Raw genomic sequence first — 14,790 nt, forward strand, 5'->3', positions numbered from 1 at the left:
TAGCCTGGCCTAATCCAACCCAGCTTGATCTATCCAAGCTTGCACGAACAAAGATGCATGAATTATATTTGTGATTTGTAAATACATGCTTCTTTTTTTTTATTTATTTATTTTTGGTAGAAACACGTCTGAGCTACACTAACCGGGGAGTGGCTCTAGACATTGGCTTTCAGGCTTTCAGGCTACAACTCCCATCATTCAGACATTGGCTTTTTCAAATTTAGATACATGGTATTTTCTGAAAAGTTGCTATTAAAATACACAATCTAGTGACCCATTATCACCATTCAGGCAAGTGGCTCTCATTTTCTAGAAAGCTAGACATGTGGCAATTTTTGAGGAATTCCTGTTAAAGCCCACAACCCACTACCAGGCTACAACTCCCCACCATTTAGACACATGGCCTTTTCATTTTTCTAGAAAGCTAGACACGTGACATTTTCTAAGAACTTGCTGCTAAAGCTCACAACCCATTACTACTATTTTCAATCGATTCCTAAAAAAATGCAAATGTGGGTTATTCACAACCATTTTTGTCATATTCTATCAATCTCAATTAATCATTAACACTCTATGTATCATAACAAAAGAAAACTATCTATATTATAATAATTATTGAAAAGCTATTTTTTGAAATAAATATTTCTTGAAATTTTAATAATTATTTAAAATATTAATAAATATAAACTTAACATTTTTGATTCCATAATGTAAACTTAACATTACTTATTCCCCGTACTTAGTACGGGTCATTTACTAGTACATAAATAAAGAGGAAAAAAAGGAGAAAAAGAGCTTGATTTGGCAACCAGTCTGCAGCCATATGCGCTTCCCTGAAAGAATGAGAATAAGATATGCCCCCTTGTCCAACTGATCTTATGACAGTCGACACTCAGTCATGATGGTCTTCAGCTTTCATGGAATACAGATCTTTTTCTTTAAGCAATAAATAACAAGAAGAGAGTCCCTTCAATACGGATTGGGTACGAGCTGAAGTTGTTGGTGATGATATGAGCCTCCCACGCTGCCCAAGCTTCCACAACATTGATAGAAGTCCTTCCAATGGGGCATAAAGTTCCATGAAATTTATGCCAATGGGGCATAAAATACATGTTTCAATGTGCATACGTGTTTGTAAATAAAATTTGTACACATCTTCAATCAAATGGGGCATAAAGCTCCATGAAAGATGACCATATAAAAATGAATTCATGATCTCTTTTAAGCCAGGGCAACCCACTCAACATGACTTAGTCTGGCCTGAGTCCAACCTGAGTTGTGTTAAGTTAAATTTGAGTTGGGCCTAAGTTGATAAAATTGAGCTTGACCTTGGGTTGGCCCAGGCTTGAGCCCAAGGTTCGTAACTTCAGGTTGGGTTGGGTTGACCTTCTACAAGTCATCAAGAGAATAAGGAGGGAGTGGGGAAGAAAGGAAATTAACGCTTTATTTGAGAGAGGTAGAGGGTTTTTTGGAAGCAAGGTTCAAAAAATCGTCATGCACAATACCAAAAGATTGAGAGTATCGTGCATATCGATTACTCAGTGCTCCTTTTTTTTTTCAATTTGTTACTTTTTTGGACTAGTTTTTAATTTGTTAATTAAAGATAGTTTTGTTAGGATGGAATCTGTTAATATCCATTAACTCTCAATATTTTGCATGTCGGTGGCCTTCAAAATCGATACATGGTATCGGGTGGGTGTATCAAATTAATACTTTAAACCTTGATTGGGAGGAGTAGAGAATATATGTTTCATTTTTCCCAAGAAAATGGTTAACAGAAGCAATAAAAAAAAAAAAGGTTACCATTGGACTCCACCCCATTAGTTGTATGGGAGAAGTTTTTACATGAAACAAATGGGATGTCCTGATAACCAGTTATATGTCCTTTTTTTTGGTACTAGTAAATTTGCATGTGTTTTGTATGTGACAATTTTAGATGATAAATATAGTAATATACATCCAAATTATTTTAAGTTTTTACTAGTAAATTTGCATGGCCAAATTATTTTAATTTAACCTAAAAATGTGTATAAAATAATTCTATATTAGAGTTGTCCTAAATGTTTTTTTTTTTACAAATATTATGTATTTTTTTGTTCTTATCTTTCTTTAATTTTTATTATTTAATTATGACATTATGCCTTTACCCATTTGACCCGGATGGTTTACCCACTACCTAGATAGAAGGACAATTTCATTTTTTGGTTCAATTTTGAAAAATAAAGAGATTTATATTGTTAAAAGTATTGGATATAGATCTAATAATAGAATTTATTAGTGAGAAAATATCTTAAATGTATTGTTTAATAAGAAAGAATGGACGTTAGCACATCAAATGTGTGACTTAATGAGAGGACATTGAATGAAGAAAAAAATAATAGTTCACGTTACATTTTTTACCCTCACAATTAAAAAGGGACTAAATTCAAATTAAATCTTTACATTTTTTATATTTCCATGTAAATAAAAATAATTCTTATTTATGACACTTGTTTTTATTTAATATGATGAATATACAATATTAGAGATGTGCCTAAATGTTTTTTTCTTCATGTTTTGAGTTTTTAATTTTTATTATTTAATTATGACATCAAATATTGACACATTTGACCTAAAAGTTGAACTGTTGACCCAGACCAAATAGGAAATCAATTTCATTTTTTTGCTGGTTTTAAAATTTGTATTTTATTTGCATTATCAATAAAAACAATTATTGTTTATGACACTTATTTTTTCTTTAACATGATTAATATAAAATATTAGAGAAATGACCCTTTTTTTCTACATTCTTTTATTTAACTATGACATCATGGATTCACCCAATTGGTCTAGATGGTTAAATTGGCTTACCCACCAGTTGGATGGAAGAGCGATTTCATTTTTGTTTTTGATTAATTTGAAAAATGGATAAATTGCTAAAACCTCCCCTCAGATTTTTGATTGTTGCTGAAATCTCCCCTGGAGTTTGGTAATTGCAATCGCCTCCCTTAAATTTTCTAATACAATTGCAAGTAGACTCCTCTCTCTTAGAATCCTCTAACAAGAGTCACACAAATGTTCAAAACATTCATGTAGTTACTATTGAGGCTGGTTTTTACATAAAAAACAATAAAAACTTTAAACAACAAAAGAAAAATAAAGTTCAAAATTGCAACTTCAACTTTAAAGGATTCACATGAAGGGTTTGGGGGTAGTGACTAATATGAATGAAAAATTTGGAAAATAAACATTTTACTCAAAGTAACTACATGGTTATTTTAGACATTCTCATGCCTCTTGTTAGAGAATTATAAGAGAAAGGTTCTACTTGCAACTATGTTAAAATTCAGGGGTTATTGCAATTGCCAAAATTCGGGGGAGATTTTCAGCAATTGTCAGAAACTTTAGGGGATGTTTTAGCATTTTACCCTTTAAAAACATGGGTTTCATATTTTATTAGACTTATTAAATAAAATATATCTTAAATAGAAGATTTAATGTGAGAATGTGAGTTAATGCCTTAAATATAAGACTTAATGAGAGGGAATTAAATAAGGTGAAAATTATAAATGATATTACATTATTAGCCCTTAAAATTAAAGAGGGATTAAATTCAAAAATAGGGGTATTTTAGTAAAGTTTCATACTGTCATTAGCACTATATGTATGTATGTATGTATGTATGTATGTATGTATGTATGTATGTATGTATGTATGTATGTATGTATGTATGTATGTATGTATAAAGTAAAAGTAAATATACACAAAAAATCCGACTTCACGTGGATTGCACATAGAAATTTTAAATTACAATAAAAATATTATTATTAAATTTTATATTCCATCTCTATCATAAATAAAAATAAAATTTATTTTAACAATTATTTTTATTTAATATGATGAATATATAACATTAGAAATATTCCCAAATGTTTTAGACAAAATTCTATATTTTTTCATTTTTTGTGTTTTTATCTTTTTTAATTATTTATTATTCAATTATTGAAACCATGGGTTTATTTGGAAAGTTGGATAACTGACGCACCATCTAGATAGAAAAAATAGCTTTGCTTTTAGATCAATTTTAAATTATATATTTCATCTACATTATATAAATAATTTTTACTTATTACACTTTTTGATATAATTAATATATTAGAGATGTGTACAATTTTTTTTATAATTTTTTATATTCTTTTGATTATTTGTACTTTTTTTACTTTTTAATGATTTATTATTTAACAATGACATCATCCATTAATCAATTTCATCATTGTTAAAATTAATTCTTATGTATAATACTTATTTTTTATCAATATAGTGAATGAATAATATTATATGTACCAAATATTTTATTTTTTATAAATATATAACATTAGATATGTGTCCAAAATTTTCTCTATTTTTTTTTTATTTTTGTGATTCTTTTTAATTTCTATTTTTAAAAATTTTATCATTTGGCTATGACATCATGTCATTTCTAAGTTGATTTTAGATTTGACATTCCATTTTCATCATTAAAAGAAACACTTCTTATATTTTATACTTACTTTGTTTAGTATATATACAATATTAGAGATATGCGCAATTATTTTTGTTTTTTCTATATTTTAAATTTTTTTATTTTAATTTTTATTATTAAATTATGACATTGTTGATTAATCCATTTAACCCCAAATGGTTGAATTGCTTACCCACCTCCAGGAGGGAAGAAAATGGTTTTGTTTTTAAATTACTTTTCAAAATATTTATTTTTATACTATTAAAATTAACTTTGTGGATTTAATTAGTATAATTTAATGATAAGAAAAATATATCTCAAATATAAGATTTAATAAGAGAATATAACTTAGATATGAGATTTAATGAGAGAGAATAGGAAAATAGTTTTATTTAATTGTGGCAACATGAGTTTGCCCATTTGACCCAAAATGGTTTAATTTCTTACCACCACCTAGATGAAAGCACTATTTTTTCCATAGATTTTAAAAGTATAAGTTTTTATGTTATTGGAATAATTGATTTATTATGTATGGATTTTAATTAGTGGAATTTAGTGATGAGAATAAATAAAAATACTTTAAATATATGATTCAATGATAGTTAATAGGAGTTAATAGCTTAAATGTGGAATTTAATGAGGGTATTGAATGCATTGAATAATAGTATTCAATTTATAATTTTTACCCTTATAAAGTCACAATAAAGGGACCATGTTTCAAAAAAGGGGGTATTTTAGTCAAGAAAAATCCAGAAATTTTAGAGTATTCAATTTACAAATTGTACCCTCACAATAAAGAGACCATATTTAAAAAAAGGGTATTTTGGTCAAGAAAAATTCCAAAAATTTTAAAGGCTGTTTGTACTTTTTATAGTAGTATAAATATAGGAGACTAATAATATAATAACTCTCTTTCAAAGTCGGTGATAACTAGCGAGAGATCCAAATCCGCACCTCTGCTCAAATAAACCAGCTAACTTACTAATTGAGTCACATCTCAGTTGACTACATGTATCCCTGTTGGGTAACCAGAGCCACGCACCTAGCTTTAGCTTAGAACTAGCAAATGCTGCGTAAATAATGCAACAACATGATTTGCTTGAAGGCGGATTCTTGTTGGGGTTCCATTTTTGAATCCTGCTAATAGGCACGACGCTCTTGTTCCCAATTTGGTTCTTAGTTTTCTAATACTGGACGTCTGTCTCTGGACCTAACGTGAAAATAAGAAGGAAAAATTTATGACAAGAAATCAGTCCGGGATAATAGTCGAACCCCAAAAAGAGACAATATATATAGTGAGTGATACCTACAAATTTAATTAAAGAGTTATGATCCACCCACTCATCCAGCCAGATAGGCATAGCTTTAAAAAATAAACAAACAAACAAACACTTCTTTAATCCTTTACGTGCAAGCTTATGCACTAGATGTCTAGAACATTACCCTCCCTTCTATCTAAAGGAAAAGGAAACATCAAGACCATCACAACTATAGCTAAAATATTTTTACAAAAAAAAAGTAAGCATCTTTAATTAATTGCTGTAGGCCCACGATCCTCCTATAGCATTTCAAGCACCCTCCACAGAAAATGTTTAATCCTTCGAACAATTTTTAACTTTAAGTTTAATACTAAGGATTTGATTTGCAACTTCAATTTTCCAACTTCTTTTATCCTGATCGATCAAGTCTTTCACCTATATTAAATCTTCATTCAAGGGCTTAGGTCTCATGATTCTAAAGTTTTGAGACTCCCCTAATTAGGGTTGAGCAAATGGGTAAATTCTATTTGTAACCGACCTTAAACCGGCATTGAGTTGACCCTACCCAATCTGTTACAGGGTAGGGTCTGGTTCCAAGTTATTGGAACCAACCTCCACCCAGGCTGGTTCGAGGGTCTAGGGGTTTACCCTATCCAAACCAACTCAATGAACTGACCTTGGAACCAAATTTATTTTGAAATAAACCCTAAATTATTTTTGAGGATGTGAAGATTTGAATCCAAGCACTCATAGTTACAAAGGCTATGGTCTCACTTGACCATTGAGTTATTCAAGTGATTTGATCATTTGTTTTCATTTTAATATTTGAATGTATATAATAAGTAATGTAAAAGGCAATATTTACAAAATTTAAATTATAATGAAAAGCTTTGAACTGTATATTAATATATTATGATAACCTACGTATTAAATTACTCAATTTAATCAATAAAGATGAAATAAATTTTAAACTATATATTATATTTATTGAAAATCAAGTTTGATCCTTTTTTTTTTCAAAATTAATCTCTCTACCAATTAGGGCACTTTGCTTGTCCCAAGAACCTTTCTTCTATAAATTATCATTTAGGAAACTTTTACCTTTTATATATTTTGACGTACTAGCTCTGACCCATAGGTTATTCTCTTTTGTGCACACCTTGTATGTTTGTTTTGCTAGGAGAGCTAAGTTAAAACAATAAGGCTATGTTTGGTTTGAAGGAAAAGGTAGGGAAAGGAAGGGAAAGATAGGAGAACCTGTACAAGGTTTGTAAAGGTTTTCCTACCTTTCCCTTCATTTTCTTGCATTTTCCTTCAAACTAAACATAGCCTAAGGGTCTCTAAGTCAAGACCTCCATCATTTTTGTCTGTACTTGTATTCTCCCAAAGAATCCAAACCAACGTTTTTGAATTTTTTAAGATTCCCACAAAAGTTTCCTTTGAGTTATAGTGCAAAAAAAAATGAAAGTTCTAATTATTAAACAAAAGTAATTTAATCATTTGTTTTCATTTTAATATTTGAATGTGTATAATAAGTAATGTAAAAGGTAATATTTACAGAATTTAAATTATAATGAGAAACTTTGAATATATATATATATATATATATATATATTATGATAATCTACATATTAAAATACTAATTTAATCAATAAAGATGATATAAATTTTAAACTATATATTATATTTATTGAAAATCAAGTTTGATCCTTTTTTTTTCAAAATCTCTCAACTAGTTAGGACACTTTGCTAGCCTCAAGAGCATTTCTTCTACCTGACACCACCATAGGGTTTGTTATTACTCTTTTAAGTGAAGAGTACATTACATCCACAGCCTCAAATAGTCGCACAATTATTTTTCTTATAGAGATGATAATAGTGGGATTCAAAGCCGCACCACGGTTGGAACAATTCATCCAACGCACCAACTGGGCTATCCCTCGGGTTGGTCCATGAACCTTTCTTCTATAAATTATCATTGAGGAAACTTTTACCTTTTATATATTTTGCTCTACTAATCCTAACCGGGGATGTCAATGGGTTAACCCGACTCGGGTTAGGGTCAGCATATTTGGCTTTAGCATTGGGTTAGGGTTTTGATTCTTCAACATGAGTTGAATTTGGCCGGGTTCGTGTTTTGGCTGATTTGCCTCATCATGTCATGATGACCTGCATATATACAAAGTATTATTGTAACTTTTTTACTTCTAACCCTATAGCCTTAAACTTTAAGATTTATTTAAATGTTGGTTTTGATTTTTTCTTTTTTTTTTTTAATGGGAAAAGTGATATCTTAGGATCTATAAAGCAATTTTCTAACTTAAATTAATGGATTTAAAGTCTTCAAAACATGTTAAAGAAATACAACTAAAATGCTACGGGTCGGTATCGAATTAGGGTCAGGTTAGGGTTGGGCCTGTGCTCAACCCAACCCGTTGGCATCCTTAATCCTGACCCTTAGGTCACTATCTTTTGTGTACACCTTGTACGTTTTGCCAGGAGACTTAAGTTAAAACAATAATGAGTCTCTAAGGCTATGTTTGGGAGTGCTTAAAAATAAGTGTTTATTTGATTCATTAAGCACTTATTGGTATTTGGTAAATAAGTGGTTATTTTAAAAATAAGGGCTTATTTTTTAATCTCAAATTTTTAGCTTTTTTAAGTGCTTTTACAATAAGCAGTTATTCAATTTTTTTTCTTCCAAAATTGTTCATAGTTGAATTTTAAAATACCACCTATAAAATTATCCCTAGTTGAATTTTATTAAAGCACTTTTACGAAAGTATTTTTATGAAATCACTTTACGAAAGTACTTTTATGAAAGCACTTTTATAAAACTACTTTTATGAAAGTACTTTTATAAAAGTACTTTTATGAAAGCACTTTTATAAAAGTACTTTTGTAGAAGTCTTTTCATAAAAGTGCTTTAATAAAAATAATTTCTTAAAAGTGCTTTCAAAGGGTATACTTTAAAAATTTAAAAGAAAATGAAAGACAAAATAGTCACAAATGCTTATTTGAGTGTTTATTAGAGAAAAAAGACTACCAAACACCCAATATAAGATAAGTGCTTATTTAAAAAATAAACACTTGAAAAAGTTGGGTGCCAAATACAAATAAGTACTTATTTGAATAAACACTAATTTTTAACCATTTATTCAATAAACACTTATTTTTTAACTTAAGCACTCCCAAACATGGCGTAAGTCAAAGGCATCCATCATTTTTGTTTGTACTCATATTCTCCCAAAGGATCTCCAAAAAAAACCAAAGAAAGTTCCAGTTATTTAGCGCAAAAAAATTCCGTTGCCGGGATTTGAACCCGGGTCTCCTGGGTGAAAGCCAGATATCCTAACCAGGCTGGACGACAACGGATGATTGCTAAATTTTATCTAATTTGTTTCCAGTTCAATTTTATTTGTGATCACAACATTCACAACAAAAAATGGCAACCGAGCCGGAAGAAACTATTAGCTAGACTTCCAAACATCTCCATCGCCAAAGGTGATAAGTTCCTTCTATCTGATCTTTTATTTCCATCAGAATCACATGGCTTTCTGAGTTCTGACACGAATCTCGGTCATGGTTTAAGTGAAAAACTCCAGAGTTCGAATTCAGGTAATTAGACCTCTGCAGGTTTCCATTCATATATAATAAGAGCAGAGCCCAAACTGAGTGGGTTACCCAACGAATAATGAAGCTTACATTTATGAGTCGGCTAGATTGAAGCTGGACTCTTAATTACATGGAGAAAATGATTTAACCATCCATGGAAATTTGCTTGCAAAATCAGTCTTCAGTTAAATGAATTTATCAGTTATCACCCCTCCAAAGGAGTTATTATTGGGGTAACGGGGTTTCTACACCACATTCAAGCATAGATGTTTAGTTTTGTAAGTTGAACAGTTGAATAAGAAAGCATTATTCATCAGAAATATGACCTGAAAAGCACATGAGGCAATGTTTTCATTTTAGAAAATAAAATATTATTCTCGTAGCTGAATCACTTCTTATACAATGTATAAACCATCTCATACAGCTAGAAGCTTAGCAGTTATAATTGACACCTTTAATTTCGAGGTCTTCTCCTAAACCCTGCAAAGAAGCAAAAGCTTGAGGATTTTAAGCACGATCGATCTCTGCACCCTCTTCAATCTATCCTTCCAGGGGTGGAGAACATGCTCTATTACTCTATAAGCACTTCTCTTAAGAATGTTAATTAGAGAGAAACTACTCTCTGTAGAAATATCCTGGGGTTTCCATCCATATTTTAGTCTATTAGAAAAGACAAGTATGGAAGTTCTATCAAGCAATTAATACTTAACAAAAACATGAGACTGTGGTTAGATTAGGGCAGATCCCAGTTTTGATAAGCGTCGATCCTTTGTGAATATCTTTCAATAAACATTAGATTTCAACATAAGTTCAATATGATTCATATGTAACTGATACATATATCCAAGTTATTGCAGAAAAAAGCCAGAGCCAACAGAGCTCATCGTTATTGAACATAGGAACTCACTTTGAGAGAGAAATAGGCACCAGAAGGAAAGTAGGTGCTTTATTTAACATTATTTTCTCTTCCTTGAGTAGAAATAGCATAGTGAGTTATGTGGATCACATCTTCAGGCCTTGAAGGTGGGTGGGTTTTGTTCCTCATCCGCAACTGTTGGTATTCCTTGAACAAGAACCCTTTGTACCTGGGTGGCTGTCCAATCTCCTTGGTGAATTGGGGCAACGGTTCAACCCATTTGTTTTCCACCAAGTTGTAGAAGAAGGCCAACGAGTGACGACTTTCTTGTTGCCTGACCACTCTGTGAGTTGAGCTCTTAAACTTGTTATTGCTCAGTACCTACTTTCAAGAAGTTTACAAACATGGATCAAAGAAAAAATGAAGCCATGTATTAGGAGTGTTTTCATTGTTAAAATGCAGCCAAACAAATAGATCATAGCATAAACTGTCTACTCAGATGTGAGAGGATGACTGTTATAGTGTTATATATCCTCTCCTGATCAGATGGGGTTGGTTCCATATATAATTCCTAGCTCGTTCGATCTCTGAATTACCTGAATAACGTCTCCTACATTGACAACGATAGTACCCTCAGTCGGAGGCACTGGAATCCATTTTCCATCCTTGAGGACCTCCAGCCCACCAACGTTGTCCTGGAAAAGAAAGGTGATGCAGTTCCCATCTTCATGTTCGCTTAACCCATTGTTCTCAGTCTCTGTTGCAGGGAAATAGCGTAACGCCACCATGAAATCACAGCTCCTGTCATGGTTGTATTCCTTCAGAAAATTAGGAGGGAGACCCAAGCACTCGTTCAATATGCTCTCCAGAAGCAATCCCATCTTGGCGAAGTGGGAGAATATCTCTTCCAATACTTCCCTGGCAACACGTACGAAAGAGCGCAGTCGTCAGTGGCCATCGGAAATTAAGAAATCCCATGCTTTTAGCACCTAGATATGTCTGGTTTTATTTACCACGAACACAGTACTAGATGGAGTAGTGTGCTGGCCATTCTCATCAATTAGTTACAGAGTCTGTGAGTTTCTATTGTAGTTAAGTGATCAATTAGTAAACAAAGTAGAGAAAAAAAAAAGAACAAAAAAAGCAGCCGTCGAGTAAACATTTTCTTCTACACTAGCTTATTGCCTTGAAGCATCTGCAATGGCTTTGGCTTGGAACATATATACCTGAACTCGGGTGGATCATTAGGATAGACGTTGAAACCTGATCCAGGAGGGAACATCAATAGGTATTCATTCTTGTCGGCTGAGTGCTCTGGTTGACGGTTGTAACCGGCCGGAAGAGGAACTCCAGACCCAGGACCAGGACCATACTTAAGCTTCTCCTCTTTTGGGTACTCGAAAAACATCCTAGAAAGCTCAAGGACCCGGTTCATCAGATTGAGAGGCACACAGTGGTTCACGACCTGGAAGAATCCATACTCAGAGCATGCTTCACCAATTATCTGTTTGACCGCATTCTTGCCATCTTCATCTCCTTCGTTATGGAAGGGAGAGAGATCTACAGTTGGAATGCAAAGATTAGACATCCCGAACTCCCGACGGCTGAAAATGGTTAATAAGTTTTAAGTGCTCTAATATACAACTCCATGGCCAAGGCTCTACTTATAGAGCTACAATGGAATTCAACTTAGATAATGACTAACAGAAACAAATGGGTCAGTTACCAAAAAATAAAATAAAACAAAAGAAAAAAAAAATGGTCAGTTCAACCAATTGCTGTCAACCTTCTTGATTATTTCTTTAATATCATTCTTTCCCCTATTAAAGCACGAGCATCGAGCAACCACTCCAAGTCCATTTGGTCAACTTTTTCTCACTCTTTTTCTTCATTCTATTGAAATCAAACATTTCTTTCTAATTAAAAATTTGATATGAAATTTACCAGTATTTTTACAATAAACAACTCATAAAAAGCCCGAAGCCCGAGCCTGGGCCCGGGCCCGAAATTTACCCTATATTATTATTATTAATGTTGAAGCAGCTGAATAAAGAGAGAGATATATTGAAATTATAAAGAAAAGAATAAAAAATATATATATATTAAATTATAAATATATATTTTAATAAATATTATATTATTTATATATTTTATATAATATATAAAATACATATTATATATTTTATAAAATATATAATACTGAGTCGGGCCGGGCCGGGCTTTTTTGACAAATCCCGAGCCCGGCCCGAAACACAGTCGGGCTTACTGTGTTAAGCCCGAGGTCAGGCCCGCGGGCCTAATTATATGACCAAGCCCGGCCGGGGTGCAGGCCGGGCCGGGCCAGACCGTCGGGCTACCCAGCCCATGAACAGGTCTACACACCAGTAATAAATTCATGGCCCCCTGTGAATTCATGGGCCCTATGTATTTTATTACTGACGTGGAACCTCGTCATTGGTTCCATGGCCCGCCAAACAGCCAAAACGTTCAGCTAATCCAACTTATTTTCTCATTAACTCGTATATATATGGTATTGATTCTCATTGTCTTCTACCAAAAAAAATTCAATACATATTATCTCTCATTAATTCCTATATTTAAGATATTTCTATTTCTTGCTATTGAATTCTTTTAGTTAACTCTTTATCCCATAGGTATAATATAAAAGCCAATATTTTTGCTTTTCACCATTAAGAAACCAATACAAGCCAACTCAAAACTGAAACCTTACTTCCATATAAGTGGTGGGTTATCGGTTCAACCATCAAAGCCAAACAGGTCAACTCTATGACATCATTATAAAATTAAAAAAAAATAAAAAATAGATAAAATATAAAAAACAGAAATCTTGTAGAAATAATAGGAATATTTTTAATATTATATATTCATCATATTAAACAGAAACAAGCATGATAAATAAATAAAAAATATTTTTTAACAATATAAATGGAATATAAAAATTAAAAGAAAAAAGAAAATTAATATTTAATCCATGACCATTGGTCAGGTTAAATGGTTCAATGACATGACTGACTAGGTCACTTTGGTCACCTCTTTTATGGTGCTGGTTGATTGGCTGTAGGTTTTTTTGGTATCATGTCTTTCCGATATCATAATCGAACCCATAAAACAATGTTGGCTGTTGCTAAGGCTCAGTTTGGGAGGAATACATATACATGTATAGTGCAAAACAAGGTTTAAAAATACAATACATATTTTTGCCTTGTATTTTGTGCATATTTTTATTTGTATTCTTCCCAATTTTGAGAAAAGTGCAAATACATACAAAACAAATTACAAAGTTTTACACTCTTTTAGAGGCTTGATCTTAGAAACCTTCATTGCTTCATTATTGTATTCTTAGTTGGCTATATCTGCAGAAACCAATACTGAGAATGCAATACCAATATGTTTTCTGTTTTAGTTAGCAGTCTTGCATATCTCATAGATCTCCACCATAGGTTTTTGTTATCATCATGTTGATTTGAAAACAACAAGTCTTGGACTGAACATGGTGGCAATGTATCGCATTCTCCTTTTTGATCGATCAATAGTATTTAAGATGATAAGATCAGAGCATATTGAATCAACCAGACTTTAACTATGAATTTTCTTAGGTGGGTATCACTAAAATCAAATTTTATTTACATTTTTTTTATTTTATTTAAGCCAAGCCTCACAAATGAATGTTATGTACAGGAAAACAAATTAATATTACTGGCAAAAGGTAAATTGTATTGATCCCCATTTGATTTCTATAATTTGAATTGGATTGGATTCCTTCAGGACTTGGACTTAATTGTGGACCTGTTGGTTAGTCAAATCCATATAACTACAAAGTGAACAATTAAGGAGAAATAAAAGCAAAGTGGCATTGTTATTGTTATTCTTTTTTGGGTGGTAAAATATTATAGAGGGGATCTCGATCTATTTTGGATAAAGATAATTGGGGAGGATGTAGTAAGGAATTTTACCCATCCAAACAAAAAATAGTAAAGAAAAGGACGATAATTAATGATGAAATGAACTATTGTGACTCGCTAATGGAATCTTTGGTGTGTTTACATTTATGGAAACGTTTAATTGGTTGTCGCGACTGAGAAGAGAAAAGGTGAATATTCTTCGAATATTTTTCCTTTTTTGCATTTAGGGTTATTCACAAATAATGTTAAATCGATTAAACCGACCAAATCGGCCTGGCCCAATCTGATTTGGTCGGTTTTTCTTCACTATCAGTCGGTTTCAGGTTGTGAAGAGGGATAAACCGATAATTCGGTTCGATCGATTTCAGTTTTCATGTGTGAAAACTAAACCTGAACCAAATTGAATCGAGTTAGTTAGTTTTTGGTTTCCTAATCTTTCCCTAACTAGGTAATCCTTATCCTAATTTATTCTTTCTAATTAGTTACTTATTTTTAACATTAAAGAACAATAAAACATTAGTTAAATAGGAATTACTTTTGTCTTTAGGATTGCTTTCCATTTTTGAGTAGGAAATTTTACACCAAATATAGGGTTATTCACAAATAATGCCAAATCAACCAAACCGACCCTTCATGTTTGGATCGTTTTGCTTAATG

The 14,790-nt window shown here is 32.0% G+C and overlaps 1 protein-coding gene and 1 non-coding gene across 2 annotated transcripts; both read right to left on the bottom strand.

Annotated features, from left to right (window-relative positions):
• Nucleotides 1-9,040: 9,040 nt before the first annotated feature.
• TRNAE-UUC (transfer RNA glutamic acid (anticodon UUC)) lies at nucleotides 9,041-9,114 on the bottom strand. Its single transcript has one exon. It is a non-coding gene; the product is annotated as a tRNA-Glu (tRNA).
• A 1,056-nt stretch (nucleotides 9,115-10,170) lies between these two features.
• Nucleotides 10,171-11,858, bottom strand: LOC104598152 (flavonol synthase/flavanone 3-hydroxylase-like). Its single transcript, XM_010260083.2, has 3 exons — nucleotides 11,437-11,858; nucleotides 10,807-11,128; nucleotides 10,171-10,591 (listed from the first exon to the last, which is right to left on the bottom strand). Exons 1-3 carry the CDS (start codon nucleotides 11,796-11,798, stop codon nucleotides 10,301-10,303), a joined length of 975 nt encoding a protein of 324 aa, XP_010258385.1. The 5' UTR covers nucleotides 11,799-11,858; the 3' UTR covers nucleotides 10,171-10,300.
• Between the last annotated feature and the right edge of the window lie 2,932 nt (nucleotides 11,859-14,790).

This window comes from Nelumbo nucifera, chromosome 4 (assembly GCF_055504915.1).
Source record: "Nelumbo nucifera cultivar China Antique chromosome 4, China Antique-T2T, whole genome shotgun sequence".
NCBI lineage: Eukaryota > Viridiplantae > Streptophyta > Magnoliopsida > Proteales > Nelumbonaceae > Nelumbo > Nelumbo nucifera.

Coding starts and splice junctions, on each gene's coding strand:
- LOC104598152 (XM_010260083.2), bottom strand. CDS start 11,798: ATGTCTAATCTTTGCATTCCAACTGTAGATCTCTCTCCCTTCCATAAC. Junction 11,129..11,436: donor AATGATCCACCCGAGTTCAG/GTATATATGTTC, acceptor ACGTGTTGCCAG/GGAAGTATTGGAAGAGATAT. Junction 10,592..10,806: donor ATGTAGGAGACGTTATTCAG/GTAATTCAGAGA, acceptor TCTTGAAAGTAG/GTACTGAGCAATAACAAGTT.